Source organism: Nyctibius grandis, chromosome 1 (genome assembly GCF_013368605.1).
Source record: "Nyctibius grandis isolate bNycGra1 chromosome 1, bNycGra1.pri, whole genome shotgun sequence".
Taxonomy (NCBI): domain Eukaryota; kingdom Metazoa; phylum Chordata; class Aves; order Nyctibiiformes; family Nyctibiidae; genus Nyctibius; species Nyctibius grandis.
Genome location: NC_090658.1, coordinates 64,471,232 through 64,490,319, shown reverse-complemented (window position 1 = coordinate 64,490,319; position 19,088 = coordinate 64,471,232). Strand labels below are relative to the sequence as shown.

Below are 19,088 nucleotides of genomic sequence, written 5' to 3'. Positions count from 1 at the left end.
CTTTTCTCACAATTCTTTTGTTTACATTCCATGAAAAGCAACAGACTTGCAGGAAATACACTACCTTCGGTTTCCTTGAATGTTTGTTTGCTTAAGAAATTGAATATGCTAAGGTGTAGTGGGTATAAAATTACATAATGCATTGCAAATGTGGGGATATTTTTAACAACCATCCCTTAGGTCTGTCAAGATTTAGCATTGCACTGCTGTGAAAGTTGAATGCAATTGCAGATTGCAGCATTAACCTTCAAAATGTAACTGGTAATGACCAGAAATACACCTCATCCTCCCATTTCTTCATCATACTTTCGTATCTAACTCTGGGCCATCCAGCTGTAATGGAGAAAATAAGGTCATTTGCAAGATGTCTATGCTATAGTACCTCTGTCTGTCTTTTTCTGTCCCCTCAATCCTACCCCATCCCAGCATTCTAAAACTTCTCCTGATGGAAGTTTAATTCTCGTAAGATGCTTTATTTGTTGTTTTCAGTGTACTGAAATTTTGAAACAAAGTTTTCACTGGAAAAATCCTCAGCTTCCCTTCCAGGCTTACCAAGTATAGGGAACAAAGGTTTCATGGAATAGCTTGATAAGCTTTCAAAATTGTAGGCTGAGCAAGTCCAGCGTGTGCTGTACCTAAGGCCAGGAGGCGTACACTAAGGATGGGTGCTCTGATCCTCACCTCATCTTCATGCTCTGCTTCAAATGATAATCAATAACATCACCTAAAGGATACAGATTGCTTTATAGTGAAGACCTTGTGAGGTTTACGTCTGTCATCAAATTCCTTAAGAGCAGAGTTAGTTAAGTGACTGTCATACTTTGTGCACAAAGGGCAGAAATCTGCTGGGGTGGATGTTCTAGGGAGAGTGATGATAACGTACCACAGAGAGATTATACTACAGCTTTGGAGACTGGAAGCATCCTGATTATTATTTTGGCCTTCTCCACTTCAATATTGTGTAAAATCTTCTGTTGTCTCTCTTCTCTCCTCTCAAGCAAAGGTACATGGTGTGCTTATGGTTTTTGTTTTGTTCTGTTTCGGTTTCATCTTGACAACAGTATCAGGCTCCTATCTAGGAACTTTGTGTTTGTGTTCAAATCAATATGTTATTAGCAAGTATAGCAAGGAAGCAAATGACCTTAGAAGCGCACTCCAGCTGAGTGACTATGCTGAGCTATTTAATTATGATTGTATGAATTCTGTGGTCTCAGCTGTGTTAGGCTGGATGGAAGATTAAATTGTTCACGTTTGCCTTTCTCGTGAGTAGAGCTATACTTCTGCTGTTATGGCAGTTCCACATCTCTTGGAAAGTATGTAGATAACAAAAATTAGAAATGCTACTGTGTCACTTTTTTAATACCAAGCAGTATTAAATTGCAATCTCATTCGACATTCCAGGTTGAAAATTGTTAAAGTTCTAGCTAACAAACTGTATGAAGTTACATTTAGGCATTATTCCTCACTTCCTTTTCCCTGTGTCATTAAGTGTCCTCTGATAAGGGACTCATATGCTGCTCTCCAGAGGCAGGTTCATATAAGTGTTGGGTGAAGTGTCTTGGTTTACTTTGTGTCTTGGTTTGGAAAGTGAAAGGATTGAAGGGAATAGGGAATACATGAAGCAAAGAGGAAGGAAAAATGAAATACTGAGCTGGAGGAGAGACCCAGAGGGAACTCCCAGAGGGAGCTGATGTCAGCAGCTGAGGTGAGGGAGAATTGGATACGGAAAGAAAAGCAGAGTTAAACCTTGAGTCAGATGAAAAGAAGCCTTTCCATTGTAACTGGATAAAAGTGAAGAGTTTTGTACTGTGTGGGGAGAAAAAGAATGAGATTTCTTTTAAAAAATAGGCTGCAAGTGGTGCGGAAGAAAAATGAAAATGCTTTCAGCCAGAAATTATAAAATTATTAGTAAAAGTGGAACCTCACCTGGTTATGTGAGAGGCAAATCTCTTGACATGGGAAACATGCATACAAGTGTCTCTATGCTTGTGAGTAACTGGAGTAAAATCCTGGCCCTGCTGAAGCAAGACAGAATTTGTATCAACATAGTATGACAGCAGTGTCTCAACTGTTTTTTTTCAGGACCTGTAAACTGCAACACCGACTGCTTGTTCGTTCTTATGTAGTGCTGTAACACCAAAGTTGTCTAACAGTGCGTGATCATCTGTTAGTGGTACAGCTTCATGAAGATAACTTATTGTTGAGGTTTTTTTCTTTAAAAGGAGGGTTCTAACTGGAAGGCTTCAGATTTTGTCTTTTATCCTATTGCTCTAAGAGGTCTGTAAGTACTATCAACAAACTTGTATTTGCATAGAGATACAAATTTAATACTGGAGAGGTCTGTTGTAGTAATCTGGTCTGACTTCCTGCATTGTGAGGGGTTGAGAACTTGCCTTATATTTATATGCTTACTCTTCGTAAGTGGGACGGTCATACTTCTGCTGTAGATAAAATTAATCATTTCTCTAGAATGTGAGCAAGGACTTAAAATCCTTCTTGAAGAGCTGTTGCTTTAAAAAGGATGTATTTATTTCTGATTCCTCCTTGAGGTTTTAAGTACTTCCATTATGAACCCTAAAGTTGTTGGTGGACTCTTTTATCAGTGTTCTCTAAGCTAGCACAGGAAAAGAAGAGTTATGGATATTTCTAATTTTATATGTACATGTATTCATACATACACTGCTGGAATTTGTTTTACACAAGTTAAATCATCGTCTTTTGTGTAGGGACAGTATTTGCTTCTGTTTGGTTTATTTAAGGGTGACAGCTGGGAGCACCTCCAGAATTTTGAGAATTCATCATCACCATTTATTTTCTCATGGTGGTCCAACTTTTCTGCTGGAATAAGTGAGGCTAATGGAGTTACATGATGTGATACTTTGTCCATTTTAAGCAGCCAAGCCTGAGAAGCTCTTCTCAACTGTCAGTGTTACTCTGACTGAAAAATGTCAGCCTCTGGCTGTGACTGTTACCCTGCCTAACAAACAGTGTATCAGAAAATGGCAACAGCCGTGAATCAAATTCTTATCTGTTCTTTGACTGGGCTGTGAGTTATGCTATGGAATGCAAATTACATGCTGATAAGGCCCTTAGGTACTGAATTTTGCTTCTCCTACAAGCAAAATTCCCCTGAATTTTCAGGGGAAGATAATGCAGACAGTTGTCTTATTTTTAATCCTGTTTCTGAAAATTAATACGGCTATCACCATTTGCATGAAGGGAAATAACTCTTACAGCAGTGACAAGCACTTCATTTATAGTGTCCCCTTCCCTAAGTCGGTATGGTGGATATGAAGGTGGACCATGAGACTCTGTTCCAGGCACTAACAAGGAGTTAAGGTTGGGCCATTTTCTATCTTCATTACAGTATTTATCATGAGAGTGAATTAATGAGCCGTTATTCTCTTCTCACTAAAGGCTTTTTTCCACTACAATGAGAATAGAAAGATTTTTATGATCTCTTACTTGCAATAGTAATTTGTCTTGCTCTAACCTTTTTTGGCAGTCTTTTGAGTGTCATAGCATCCCTTGTGACAGACCTGCAGGGAAAGAGGTAGGTTGATGAGCCATGGCAAACTTGGAGGACTAGAAAAGTCATTGTAACCCAGCATGCTGAATATAAAGGCTATTTACGTTCTCGTGACTCATCCTGCAGTTTACAAAGCTGACGATCGTGGAGTGGGGTAGCTCAGAAAGGACAACCTGTGCTCCTGGAGATACTGGTCCTGGATTACGCACTTAGTTCTGTCACTGACCTTTCAGCTTGACCGTGGGCAGGTCACTTGGGATTCAGTCCAGATACCATTGAGGTGTAGTGGCAAAAATCCAGGTAGCCTCAGTAGGAACAGGACTGAGTCTTTGTCCTTGGCGCTTTCTGCTTACTCTGTTTTGCATGTAACAAGGTCCACACTTACAAACGCTGTCTTGTCTAATGGAGTGCCTGCTAGTGCAAACGGCTGCTGGTTTCTAGTGACCTTAGAATATATATTTTTATATACTTTTTTTTAATTGGTCTTCTGGGTCAGGACAGGAGGGTGGTTGGCACTCTTTATTTTGAAGGGAGGGGGGGTGCCATCATGTTAGACTCATTTGTTCAGTATTTATGTGTTATAACAGATTTGAATAGAAACACCATGATTAGGAAAGCTGTTTCATGTCTCTGCAATTACTTTCTGTGCTGTAAAATTATTCTTCCAGACTCTTGTTCTGCAGTGGCTCTCACCATATCCTTTGCACAGGTGAACTTAGATGACAGTAGCAGGTAAAAAGTGATCCCTGTCTTCTCTTCCGCTGTCAGGGAAAGAACACTACAGCCAGGGTATTGGTTATTGGTGCCTCTCTTTTTTTTTTTCTTTTTTTTTTTCACCACTTTTTTTTTTTTTGAGGGGGGGAGTTGTTTGTTTTGTTTTTTAAACTGAGCTGTCTTTTGAGAGCATTGCTGTGTGGACATATGCAAACAATGCCATTAGTGTGGATTTCAGCATAGTACACCACTTACATCTGAGCACATCCTTTTTCTTCACTATCATTCCTTCTTTATACCATCTCAACTTCTTTCTTCCCTCCAGCTTCTGTTTTCATTGCTCTGTTTCATCTGTCAATGCCCAGGATACCTTATCCTGAAGCTTTTGGTAGCTTCCCCTCCTCCAAGTCAAAGGTGCTCCCATCCTTTCATGCCCCCTCTTTGTTGTACCTGGCTTGTCTCATTCAAGGTTAAGTTGCTATTTGTGCCTAAAATTGTATGTGTGTGTATGTCCACACCTACATGTATCAGTATGGAAACTTAGGAGTTCCAGTGTGAAACTAGTTTCTGCACAGTAACATAAACGGAAAACATTCTTAAATGTTTTCAAGTATATTGATGTGCAATGACTTATTCTGAGAACGTCATATATGTAAAATGTCTTATATGTGTAGCACTACAACTCCTGAATGAAGCCACTTGACAGTGTAGAACTGCAGACAGTGGAGTAAGCAATGAGATTCCCTGGTGTGGGACCACTCAAAACAGGGTAGAATTATGAAAGAGCTGTAAGGTATAAGAGGAAACCTCAATCCCTTTCTTCATTGCACTCCAAGACCAAATTCCAGTCTGCGTTATCTCTTATGCAGCCTTATTGAACCCAGTTCTTAAGTGGTAGACCTTAATAGGGACCGACTGTGTTAATTTACATCATCCTCTCCCATTCTGCCTGAGGATTATCTGCTGTGTCCTTCTGTGTTCTCATACTAGCAGATGATTCATTTAAATGGCAGGTCGAACTGAAGTGTGGAAGATGCCCAAGCTAATCAAATATTGTGAGGTATCTCTGCAGGTGTTTTAGAGCTGTAGCATGGAAATGCTAAAGATTTAATTGACTGTGTGTGTAACAAGAACAGGAAATGACACAATGGCACTTCATTTTCTCTGAGGATGCAGTGAGAACACAGGCTGCAGCAACCTTAATTAGATTTTCAGTTAAACATTCTTAGCAAGGATGGGAAATTCAGCTAATTGAATCTGTTCTAATTTTCATCCTCCCGTTTGTCATTTTTTTGCTCTTCATTTTGGGAGATATCTCAAGAAACAGCTCGCATTGTTCTCTGCTGATTGCAGTATGCGACAACAGATGGCAGGCAGCATGCTGGTGTACAGGGTAGCTACACATAAGCCATAGGAGCTCCCACCTGTCTTCATTGTAATGAAACTGAACTGGATCCACTCCAGTGACTTATGACTGCCTTTCCTTTCCCCTCTCCTCCCAGGCTCCATCCACTTTAATATGAGAATAAGTTTTTTGTGTACTAATAATGCCCCAAATGTTTATACGCTGTTGCAGTGAGCTGTAGAAAGTCTAAAAGAAATGTGATGTTTTGCCCTGAAGAGGTACAGGTCTAAATAATCATCAGTCTTTAGCATCCCTGCAGTTAGTACTATACACTACTGTGATTTTTTTTTCCCTGTATGTGTCTGCCTGATTGAGCACCAGTTAGTGCACAGGTACCTTGTTTTGGCACCTGTTGGTCTACTAATTTCAAACGTGCGTTCTCCCCCGGAGCGTGATAGTGACAACTTGTAAAATAGAGAGTATGTGGAAATCACAATGTAAAAGTTAGCATTTAAGGGTGCTTTGTGGGTTAGAGATGTGTTGCTGTGGAACCTCTCTAATCTAGAAAGTCCTATCACAATTCACCTTCATGCTACATATGTTCTCAGGTCCAGGCAAAGCTGGCGATAGATACATAGGTGGTAGCCAGCTCTGTACTGGCTAGAGGATTACTGTCTGAACCCTGGAGCAGATGTTTTGGCAGTTTCTGTAGATCTGGATGATATGACACTCTGAGGGAATATTTCCTACATGTTCTGTAGATCAAGCTGTTTTAGATGCTAAACTTGTAGGTTTTAAGAGTTCTTCTAGTTAAATTGATTCCAGAAACATTCAAGAAGGAGCTTCTGAGAAAATTGGGCTTTGTGCTTGCCTGTTTCTCAGGATATCCTAAATGAAGCAAATGGTTAGCTTTTAGTTAGAAACATATTTTAAGATATACATGTAGTCTGCTTCAAGTTCTTTAGAAATCTGTGTAATTCATGTTTCTTTCAAAAAGCTTCTTGTAGTGTTACACCAAATGGCCTTTTACAAATTCCCATAACCTGGGAAGAAGGTACAAATATGAAAAGGTCTTTTCATATTTGCCAAGTACAGCAGTTTGCTAGATTGCTTAACTGAGCCATGCTTGTGACTCTCAAGTCTTTTATTCTATCATTAAAGGAAGGGGTTGCATTTCAAGGAGCAAATAGCAGGTTTGTGCCCCTTGGGTTAGCTTGTGATTTGTGCTTTTTTGGGAAAGGTGGAGAGAAAGGAATACCAACTGAGCACACCCAAAGTAGAGTTGACTTTTCAGAGCGGGCATTCAGTCCCCTCTGCAAGCAGGATCCACTGAAGGAGTTATAAGCTAGGTTCCCCAAAGCTGAGATGGCCAGTGTTTAGTAATCTCCATTTAAGTTTTTTAAAAAGCAAGTTCAAGTTGTAGACTAACAGTTTTGGAGGGAGGTTGGTAGGTTATGGGCAGACTGTGGCAAAGCATGACTTCGGGTAGCTTTGACGATATGTCTGAAACTCCAGTAATCACTATTGCTCTAACCTAGGACTTCTCCTTAGCTAGTTATGAAGGGAGGAATTGCAAAAGGAGCAGAATACACATGCCAGTCTGCTGCATGTGTTTCATTCATGTCAGAACTTGAACCTTTAGAGTTGTAAGAGAGTTAGCCAATACTTTTATTTTTATATACTTTTGGGCAAATAAACTATCATTCGGTCAACTGAAACTAGGCGAATTCAGGTCAAAAGCAGCTCACAGGAGCAAAGGAGGAAAAACTCTTCATTTTGGTGTTTTTAGAAATTAAACCTCTTTGACTCTGTTTTGAAAAAACAGGGGTTTTGGGTGTGTGTTTGAATGCATTGAGACTTGACAAAGAAGAGTACTTCAAATGGAACAAGTCAGGGCTTTTTGGTTTCCAGTTGGGTGTGAAAAGACTCAACTAGTTGTTTTCTGTTCCTTCTTACCTCGCACACACTTGTCTCCATGGGGAGGAATTTAATGCTATTGCAAAAGGGCTCCTTGGGGTGCAATGCAGACAGTTGGAGAGCAAAGACTTAAGGGCTGGCACAGAATGGTTTGCCATAAGCAAGTATGTCTATACAAATGTAAAAATAGACTCTGTATGTGCACATAAGTGCCTCTTATGATATGTGACCTAATGAAGTGTTGCAAACCTTCAGGGAGACTGCAGTTGGACATGGGCTGAGTATCTCTGATCAGGAATGAGTTGCCTGCCAACTAGCAGTATTTGCTTAAAGGGCTTGTGGTGTTCCTCAGATGCTGCAGCTCTTCTCTGGTAAGGAGCAAGGAGTAAAGAGAGAAGTCACAGCTCCAGGCACTGTTTGGTTTGGTCACCAAATAAAAAGAATTCGGTATCTGAGCACTGAGTCAAAAGCATCTAAAACAGAATCCTGATTAGTGATTTATTTTAATATTCAATAAATGGTGTTATTCTGTAATCAAAGTATAGCTTAGTCATAGTTCTAGCACGTGCTAATTCAGGTGTAAATCAAACTCGCTAGTGTACATTTGCTTTTGTCTACACTATTTATAGTTGGAGGGAGCTAGCGTGACAGGACATACTGTACTGTAGAGGAGGCCATAGACCAAAACTTGACTAATAGAAAGTGGACTATGAAATCACTTTTCTGGCAACCTGAATATTAAACAGAAGGTAAGTGACTGAAATGTAATGCATATCATGCTGAATTGAAGGACCACCAGTGATCTGTGAATCCTATCTTTATGCTTTGCACATTCATGCCTGCACATGGAGGGCTAACAGTTGGGAAATATTTTGTGAGATTTCAATTAAGAGGCCATTCTTAACAGTATGTGAAGAAATATGCCAGCTTTCTTTAGAGGGTAAAAGTGCTTCACAGAGTTGTGAAATTCTCCTTGATTACTGTATGCAAGTGTTATCTTAGTGAAAGTGATGTAGCCCTTCTGGAACATTACTCCTTTGATTACCAATTTTAGTTCCATTGTTCCCTCACACTTCTATTTTTTAATTTTCCTCAGGGAGAAGTGTCTCCTTCCTCTCCAACTGGCTCTGGAATCGAAGAGCATGAAGCTGGCCCAACAGGCTCTAGCAGGGATGCAGGTATGGCATAGAGCGGGGGGTGTGTTAGTAGGCAGTGGGTGTCAAGGAAATCTAGGCTTTTCTTTTGAAAAATACTATAGAAAAAGTGTCTATCCTTGGGTGGACCTAACAATAATGTTCATGTTTCTGTAACAGTGTTGAGAAGTTAGGATGCAAGTAAAGACTGGTGATTTTGTAGAAGCTAAAAATGTTCTGCAGATAGGTGGGAGTTCCTGGCTTTCAGTGTTGAAATGGAGATACACTCTTCCTTGTGTGGCCCTCTGCTACTCTCAGTAAGCCTTGACACTGCTGAATGTCTTAGAAGCTAAACTGAGTCAAGCCTTTCTGTTTTCTTTGATTAGAAGAAAGGACTGCGGTGCTTGAAAGATGGAGAGGTTAATAAAGGATCTGGGATCTGCATTCTCTGTATATGGGCAGTTTTCAGGGGTTTTTGTACACTGAAAACAGTAGGAGTAGCGTCTGATTTGGAAGTTTATGAAACTGCAAAAGAAAACAGCAGTGCAGCACAAGCAACAAAAAGACTCTTTTGGGTTTGACGGTATAAACACTAAAGCAGTTTACCTTTCTTTTAATTGGACAAATGAGTACATATCAGTAAATACTTATCACTAGTGGGATGCTAGTTGTGGAAAAGGCTGGTACACTGCTGGGGCTTGAAGTGCATGCCAGCATTTTCCAAAAAGAAATTGCTCCCTCAAAGGGCAAGCATGAAGTTGTTTTGGGAGTATAAGGATATAAGTGGATCATTCAAATTTACTTAATTCAGCATATGAGGTGTCAGGCATTTGGTTAGAGAGTGCCCCATATTGAGGCACAACATGGTTGTAGGAGTCTTTAGCTAAGGAAAAAAATTACTTTCTGGAGGTTTCCTGTAATTATTGGGCTCTGCTAGAAGACACATATCACGTTCTTGCAGCCTAGTACTCTGGTCCCCCTCTGAGATCCTGTGCCCTGTGTTGCAGATATATAGGGAGTGGGGGTGTTGTTGCTTTTAAAATGAAAGCAACAGTAGACTAGTGGGACTTGAAGATATGCCTGTTCTTGTACTGGTGCAGGTATGCCTGTTAGAAGAACACTGTAGAGTGATGATCAACCAAGAATAGTGGAGGAATTATCAATGACCCACTGTCCACCGTAGTATAACTTCCTTGGGAACACTCAAATAAAGTATATCTTTTTAGTCTTCTAACTTGCTGCACATACACTTGAGTTCTGTAAGAACTGGAATTGCAAAGTTGTGGATTTGCAGCATGGTACCTTAAATAAGAGTGTTACTTCCTATCTAGAAGCCTAAAAAGGTAGTCCAGGAGACAGTACTGTCCTTCATCTGCATTTATGATATGTGAAGTTTTATGAAGGACAAAAAAGCAAACCACATAACTGATGCTATGGAGATAGGTTAAAAAAATAGGATAAAAGACAAAAATGAGATTAAGTACAACTTGAATTTACCAAAAGTAGGTCACAGGATCACAGGATGGTGGAGGTTAGCAGGAACTCCTGGAAGTCATCTGGTCTAACCCCCCTGCTCAAGTAGGGTTGCCTACAGCAGGTTGCCCAGAATCATATCCAGATGGCTTTTGAGTATCTTCGAGAAGGGAGACTGCATAACCTCCCTGGGCAACCCGTGCCAGTGCTCAGTCACCCTCACAGTAAAGTGTTTCCTGATGTTCAGAGGGAACCTTCTGCGTTTCAGTTTGTCCCCGTTGCTTGTTGTCCTGTCACTGTGCACTAGTGAAAAGAGCCTGGCTCCATTCTCTTTGCACCCTCCCTTCAGGTATTTGTATATATTGAGATACCCCCTTGAGCCTTTTCCAGGCTAAACAATTCCAGCTCTCTCAGCCTTTCCTCATATGAGAGATGCTCCAGTCCATCATCTTAGTGGCCCTTTTCTAGACTCTCCCCAACAGCTCCATATCTCTCATACCAAATGAAACATTCTCCTTTATATAGAAAAACATATTTTTTTCCTTGTAAATTGAGTTAAATCTCATCAGGCTGTACAGTGCTAAAACACTTGATACACTGCTATGTGGGAAATTCTTTAAAACATTGTGGGTTAACCCTGGGTGACAGCTCAGCCCTACCCAGCCACTCACTCACTCCCTCACAGTGGGATGGGGGAGAGAATCAGAATGGAAAAAGTGAGAAAACTCGTGGGCTAAGACAAAGTTTAGTAGGGAAAGCAAAGCTGTGTGCGCAAGCAAAAAAGTGTGAGGGATTAATTCACTACTTCCCATCAGGAGGCAGGAAAGCAGGGCTCCATCACACGTAACAGTTACTTTGGAAGACAAATGCCTTAACTCTGAATGTCCCCATCCCCTCCTTCCTCCTTCTTCCCCCAGTTTTTGTTGCTGAGCATGGTGTCATATGGTATGGGATATCCCTTTGGTCAGTTGGGGTCAGCTGTCCCAGCTGTGTCCCCTGGTAACCTCTTGTGCACCCCTGGCCTACTTGCTGGGGGGCCAGCGTGAGAAACAGAGAAGGCCTTGGCGCTGTGTAGGCACTGCTCAGTAACAGCCAAAACATGGATGTGTTATCAACACTGTTTTGGTCACAAATCCAAAACACAGCACTGTGTGAGCTCCTATGAAGAAAATTAACTCTGTCCCAGCCAAAACCAGTACAAGCATAGAAAATAAGAAGTAGGAATGACCCAGTGAAGTGTGCTACAGAGTTGAAGCTGTGAAGAAGCATGAGTACAAAAATGGTGCAGAATGTACAGGGTGAAGTGGGCTGCTCAAAGTCTGCACTGGGATAGAGCAACGTTGTGTTCCTAGGAACTAAAACAAGGTGGTTTTGCTCCATCATGGGAGCTTCTAAGAAGACTGGAGCTGGGAAAAGACTTGAGTGAGTACATCTGTTGCAGGATGCCTGCCACTAATAAGAAGCATTCATGAAGCTGGTTATAGACTAAATGGAAGAGGCATTTCTGGTAGAATTCTGAGGAAATAGTGCCACTGGCCATGTTGGGAGATACTGACTCGGATACTGGCTTTTTCTAGGTAAAGGAAACCTGATTGGTCTAAAATATTCAATCTGAAGTTCAGTCAATCTGTATTGAATGCCCTCCCGTGTATGTTTGTGATCCTCATGCCAGTCACTTGCTAACAGTACTCTTCCTCCTGAGGACTTCATCGCATCCATGATTAGTGAGCTTTTGAATGACACAAAACACATCTTGTCAGTGATCAGAAGTGCCACCTACACAGTGCTTGTGCTCTGTGCCCTGTTGGAGTGGGCGGGATGACAGCTGACTGTCTCCTGCTGGGCAGGGTATCTGCTAGCACTAGTTTCAGGCCAGGATACTAGCCTGGGTGGGGTTTTTTTTTGTTATTGTTTTTTTGGGTTTGGAGGGGGTGCGAGGGTCCCACACTCTCTCCACTTCTAAAATGCCAAGAGGTTTTGCTGAGGACATTACTTGGAGTGTTTTGTGATCTCGCTTGTCAATTACTGATGTCTGCTTTCCTGTGGACACTGGAGAAGTGGGATGGGGAAAGATGATACTGGAATGGTAGGTGATTCAAAAGATGTTAACTGTCCCCTTATCATGGCACACATCTCCCAGTTTTTGCTGTACTTTCATATTTTATATTATTGGATCAGTTTGAAATTTGTACGTAGAAAACCTAACCACCGTAGTACCAAACACTGGTAGGTTTAGGTGTAGTAGTTTACCACAGAATTGGGCAGAGGCCGTTTTTTCTCAACCTGTACATTGCCATTTTCTCTCTGCAGAAGCTGCTGTCTGATGAGAGGTTTGTATCCATGGAAACAGACTCAGATGAGAAGCAGTTGCTTAATCAGATGCTGAATGCCATCAAAGTGACTCCTTCGCTCAACGAAGACCTACAGGTTGAAGTGATGAAGGTTAGTGTTTCACACACATCAGTGCTTGCAACAGAGGCTGCCTGACTGAATGCTGGGGTTAGCAAACAAATTAGCTGTTGTCTTGGAAATCTTCACCTTAGGACAGTATTTAATTCCCTCCTTCCTGCTGGCAGATGTCAGTTGTTTCCATTTTTACTTGGTTTGTGTTTCCATGGGTTAAATAGGAGATAGTTTATATTAAGAGTCAGTGCACTGGTGGGCCTAGTTCTAGCAAACTGAAACAGGACCATCAATTCACTCCATGGAAGTTCACAGATAAATGACTTGTAGATTTGGAAGTTTGTGTTTGGTATTGAGTTTTAGGGCTCATGAGGTGGTCTGTGTAGGTTTGTAATTTTGAATTGTGTGTTCGCAGGTGCTTTGCAGTTTGTTAGCTCTGTGTTCTCTTTGTAAAATACTAATGATGGAGCATGATTTGTTTAGGCACCAAAATGTCCCTCGACTAGCGTGTAAGGGAAGTTACTGTTTTGTATACTCAGTGAAAGCTTCCATTTCTAGAAACGCTTTAGCATTCTTCTGTGTGTGTTAGGAAGCTCAGCTGTCAGGCGGTACTGTTTTGAAGGGGAGCTGCTGTCAGATTTTCTTGCCCTGTCTTTGGGTTGGTTGTATGACTTGCCAGTACTGCCGTAAAAAAAGTGACTTCTGATACCTGTATTATTTGTGTGAAGCAATACGGTGGTGGGTAGTTCTCAGATGACTGGGTGTAAACTTTGTACTACAGGGTTTGTTGTGCCGTAGCTGATCACTGGTTGAAACCATTGTAGAACAAACCTTGTGGTCCTTTTTTCATATTCACTGTACCTGTACTGAGTGATATATTTGGATCTACTTACTTGACTGTCCTTTACTTCTAAGTGCATAGATTAGTTATTTTTTCTTTCTTACATGTGACATCCTTGTTCTAATGAATATGTATTATCCACTCTGAAACTGCTTTGTACTAGCTGTACTCTTTGCCACTGAAGATGACTACCTGGGTGCAATATGCATTCAGTGTCAGAACATGCAGAAGGGTGAGCCTAGCAGCAGAAAAAAGGGAAGAGTATTTTTGTGCACTGTTACCTGTTTTATGGGAGCAGGCTTCTGCCCACGTACAGGCTTAACTGATGACACCCATATCTGCATCTGTAACCCAGCATGCCTCTAACCCAGCATGCCTCTTACCTGTCTCTTTTGTCGCTACAGTGGGACAGGGGAAGAGGTAAGAAGTAGCACTACTGCACAAGCAGATCTCTCTTGGTATGCAGTAATTTTCTGGAAGTTGTTTTTTTACCTTCTTGAGTGTTGCAGATTCAGAATCTGCATGCACACTGTTTCTTTGAAAACTGTGACATGCATCTGTGACGCATTACCCCCACACTGAGAAGAATGTGAGCACTGTATTTTATTACGGTTATGAGTGAATATGTTCTCAAGTTGTCTTGATATGTGAGAAGCAAAAAAAAAAACCCAAAACACCAAACCACATAAAACCCAAGCCAAAACCGAGGATTTTATTTATGTACACCTTTTTTTTTAAAAAAAAAATGTTCTGTTCCAGTTTAAGCGCAAAAGAGAAAGGGGAACATAGTCTTCATTCCACTGAGTGAAATTTTAATTACAAATTCTTTTCTGGCTAAAAGCACAGCAAAATGCATGTATGGTAAAAATCAGCCTACATCTTTACGTCCTGAGAACAAAGCAAAACTTCTATTTTGATTTAAATAATTCAAGAGACCAGAAGGCCAAAACATATTGTAATCAGGGCAATTAAAACTCAGAGACATTAAATCTGAAGCTTGCCTAAAAGTCAAATCAAGTAGAAATCTTTTCACATTGTAACCTGAAGGTTACAGACACCATTGCAACACTTTAAAATGTTGTAGCTAACCCAGGTCTGACTGAATGGCTAAAGCCTTCGCGGGTTTTTCAAGCAGCTGGTCTCAGCAATGCATTTTTATCCCTGGATCTGCTAAAATGTGTCCTCAAGGCAGCATATGATTGTACATTAGACTGTGTTGTTCCACCTGGAGGAGATTAAATATATCTTTATCCAGTACAGATATTAGACAGTCCTGAGTGTGAGCAGGTTTGTGTGAAACTGGGTCAGCAGTGATACTGGCCTGGTTCTTTGTGACTTGCTGCACAGTTGCATCAGTCTTGCAAGTGTTAAGAATGCAACCATCAAAGATTCCACAAAATCTTTTAGTCATGCAAAATAGATGTGAAAATAGAGGTGCAGGAGTACAGACTTCACTGTAAGTTGCTGGCGTGTAAGCTCCTAAATCACTTAAATGTTTTCTGGTTTTTTTTTTAAATCCTATGCAGAATATCTCCTGATATTCCAAATGGGTGTACACCAGAAATTCATGCTTCACATATTATCCAAAGAAAATGTTTTGAATATTTATTTTAATGGTTTGTTGTCTTCCGTTTGTATTGCAGATGCGAGTGTGAAGGGATTTGATTAGCTGAGGAGGGCATTCTGTAAAGCTTTTATATTCAGGTGACTGCAAGTTGGAATTGGCAGTGAAAGGAAGAACACAGGAGAGAGGCATAAGTGCAGTTAGTTGCCTTGCTTGATAGCTTTTGCAGCCTGTCAGATGTTATTGTAAAGGGGCAGTATTAGACAGGAATGGAATAGAGTAACTGTAATTGTTACTATAAATAAATGGAGATGGGTGCTAGCTGGACCTCTTTTGGTGCTGAAAAAAACAAGCAGTTGGGGCTGCTGTTGTGAAAGTGGAACAACACTCACTAATTTAGGGCTAGGTACCAAATCCTCCTTATTTTTAAGCGTGAGTGTCATGGCATGCTCTACAGATTCCCAGATTGGAGGATCACGAAAACAACATGCTGACGGTGTTCAGACTTAAGAGCCAGGGCTGGGGACTGTGCTGGATTGCATCCTGGACAGCCAGGGAAGATGTATACTGCCCAAATGCAGCTGTCAAGATGAATTCAAAGCCTTCATCTCTCAATACCTCTCTCCTCTCTGCTAGGTGAGGTACCTCTTACCCTTTTTATAAACTTTGATTTAAAGTGGAATTTTACTTTTTGTAATAAGCAAAAATTAAACTAAACTCCAGGTTAGGGATTGCTGCCAGTATCTCAAGTTCTTCTGAATACCAGTTGTGGATTGTACCTTTCTCTTAGATGTTTCATATAGAGTAATTATGTGGGGAAATTCCCCCTTGAATTTCCAGAGTAGAAGTGATACTCTGAAGTCCTTGTTTATCTTTTCGCAGGACACCCTTATTATTACTAAGCACTGGGTAATTCTTATGTCGACAGCAGTTTTGTGCCCAAAAGAAGGCAGTGGTCTTTTCAGTGAGGAAGGGGAATAGGCTGTGATTTCTCTGTGCTGTGAAGGGGCACCTATAACAAACACAGGTGTACTAACTGCATTTGAACCACATCGTAAAGCAAGCTGTCTGGGGTATATAAATTTTGCATTCAGACTTGCATGTTCTTTAACTGCTCAGCCTAATATTTCTTTAGAGTATCTTAATGACTGTGCTGTCTGTGTATTCTCTGTAGCTCTGATACATTTTATGTCAGAGATTTATTAGTATTTTCACACTGGGAACTAAACTGAGATTATTTAGGTCCTTTAAATCATATTAAAAGCCACTGAGAAACCAGGTAATCCAGAAAATGTGACCAGAGGGAGCATTGTATCTGACACAAGGCCACTTTAGCATTCACCTTTGCTGTTGCTGTGATACGTTGCTATCACACTGAAAAGCCCTCTAATATATGTAATATCAGTTTGTGTTTTTACTGTGCTCAGCTGACTGTATCAAGGGAATGGAAAATCACACAATCGTACAGTGCCTTCTTGTTGATCTTCTTGTAGTAAATCAATAGCTTAACTGCAGTTTCAAATGGAATAATCTAATTATTTTTACTTGTATTTTTCTTTACAATATTCATGTGAGTTGGGAAGGAAGAGATCTGTTGATCACTAATCAGATGCAGTGTTTTATCAGTGAGGCACCAAAGTGACTCACTGCTCTATTTATACAGTTGCAGATGTATAGGAAAAAATAGGGGGGACAGTAATTCAACACTTACCTTAGGGGAACATGGTCATGCAATGTGGCTGGCCCAGAAATGGGAAGGATTTTGTTGTGTGACATGGGTCATGTTCTAACTGAGTGAAATCCAAGGGTGTACCTCCTGTTGAGGAGTAGGGACGTTTTGTTGACCTTAAGCACTATACTAGCAAGCGAATAGTCTGCAGCAGAAGAGGGTACTGGACATGTTCTGGATTGAAGATGAATATCATGGGTTTGGGTTTGGTTGTGGAGTAGGGGGATCCTGATTTCTTTCCTGGTTTGATGCTTTTAAATTCTGGCTTCAGATGTTTTTAAAATGGCCAAAGTACTTCTGCTTCATGCAATTAGACCCTTGCTTGCAGGAACACATAGAGTATTGACAAAAGCACTATCAGATGCAGTCAGATCAGCAGTGGAAAAGGAAACTAATTCCCATTATTTACCTATTGTCCATGGTGAACAGCTGTTTCATTTAGGAAAGGTTAGTTTATTCCCAGTGACTCCAACTTGCATTTGTTAGTGGATTAGGTGTACTGCTTGCTGATGGGCAAAATTTTTATGGTTTTCTTCTATAGGCTTTCAGTGAGGAGCCAGCCAGAAGTACTTTTAATCTGTGAATGAGGTTTAATGAACCCTTGCTAAATCTGCTGTGTTAAGGCAATCTTTTCTCTTTGTCTCTTCACTGATCCATTTATACAGCATTTAGGAACTCCCCAGTAATAATACTAGACATCTCTTTTTGTGATTTCAGTTTTCATTTTGGATATATTCAGAAATGAAATTTGAATTAAGTGTGCTGTGGTAAAACTTAGTTCGTGTAAGGACAGGCAGAATGGAGCAAATAGCTCTGTGTCTGAAATGCTTTCTTGAAGTTGGGTGTTTGTAATTGTTCTTTCCAAAATTGTTACCCTAATGCTTTAAAGATGCAAAGTGATTATTTGAGTACTAAGAGCCATCTCCTAGTCTTTATTTATTTTTTTCTGTAATAACTAATTCAATTGATAGGGCCCCAGTTACACTGTCAAATTAGTCAGCACTTGAGAAGGTCACTGTTGAAGATCTACAAGGAGTAGTAGAAAGTTTGGTGACATTTTTTTGTTTGTTCTTAGTTTTTTAACAATCATAGTTGACCTGTTTTAGGTTCTGCACAACCATGTTGTTACAGGTTCAGGGAGATAGTCCTGGTCTAATGCAAATATTGGATTAAGCTGGTTTGTGCTTGAGCAACCGAGCAAAACTCATTGTTAATTTTTTCAGAAAACTTGACTGGAACTTTGTCACCATTAAACAGGAAGCCTAATTTTTTTCTTTTTCCAAGGCATGGAGGGTTTGATGGGGGGCTAATTATTTTTTTTCCTTTGGCCCTCCACGACAGAAAACAAATTAGATTGTGTATTTGAAAAGTAGTTCTGAACTGTTTGATCCAAAATATTGACAGAGCACAAGTGTAAAATCCCAGCCTTCATGGATGATTATATTCTGCACCTTTTTCTTGTATACCGATAAATGAGCTGATTACTGTAGTAAACTCTCACATATATATATATCTTCTCATTGTTTTAAAGTTAATGTTTATGAAATGTATATTTCCACATACAACTTAGTTATGCTTAGTAGAATATTATTTGCAAGTGTTCTGCTTTGTCTTGAACTGTAAAATTAAATGGAGGAAGCTAGACTGAAGCAACTTGGATTTAAAGGTATTATGTAAACTATGTTATTCCCTTTGCTGCTTCTTTGAGACAAGGCGTGTATAATAGTTTTATATAGGAGTAAAAAGAGTTATTTCACTGACCATTAAAAATGAGAATTTATTGGTGCAACAGTAAAAATGTAACTGATAAACGGAGATGGAGAAGAGAGACTATCATTATCAGGATGAGAATCAGCAACGCAATTGCTGATACTTGCCGTTAATCTATATATTTTAATTATTATGTAACTTTGGAATAAAAGATCACTTTTACCCCTTAATATATTTTATGCACTGCATTATTGCAAACATTTTTCAACATCACTTGCAATATAAATTGCAATCCAGTCTCTTTCTGAGCAGAGAAGGACTATGTTTCAAATAAATTAAAAAAAAAAAAAAAATCTTCAACTGTATTTGCATGCTTTAATCCAGAACTGGTTTAAAATTTATATTAACAAGAAAAAATTAATAAAATGCTGAAAATTTGTAAAAGAAAGTTTCATCTGAATGTGTTGGTTAGTTCTTGTAATGGTGGTGCCTGATACAAGCTGTCATAGGCAATAACTGATTTTTGTCCAGTCCATAATTCAGAGATGTGTTAGCAGTCTGCACTGTCAAAGACGGGAGTCTGTAAAGACTTGCACAATGTCGTGCAAATAAGACTCTTTTCTAAGATCAGTCCTGCCCAGGAATGTTAGCTAGAGTACTTAGTGCTTCTGCTTAGCCTTTTCATAAGTTAAATTGTTGTAATGTAGGCCAGCTACAAATCCGGACTCTC

General features: G+C 40.1%; 1 protein-coding gene across 1 annotated transcript in view; it reads left to right on the top strand.

Annotated features, from left to right (window-relative positions):
- ARFGEF3 (ARFGEF family member 3) overlaps positions 1 to 19,088 on the top strand; it is a 95,647-nt gene that overhangs the window by 9,497 nt on the left and 67,062 nt on the right. The window contains exons 3-4 of the mRNA XM_068401787.1: positions 8,602 to 8,683; positions 12,422 to 12,553. Of these exons, the coding sequence (XP_068257888.1) occupies positions 8,602 to 8,683; positions 12,422 to 12,553 (214 nt within the window). The remainder of the gene's footprint in view (positions 1 to 8,601; positions 8,684 to 12,421; positions 12,554 to 19,088) is intronic.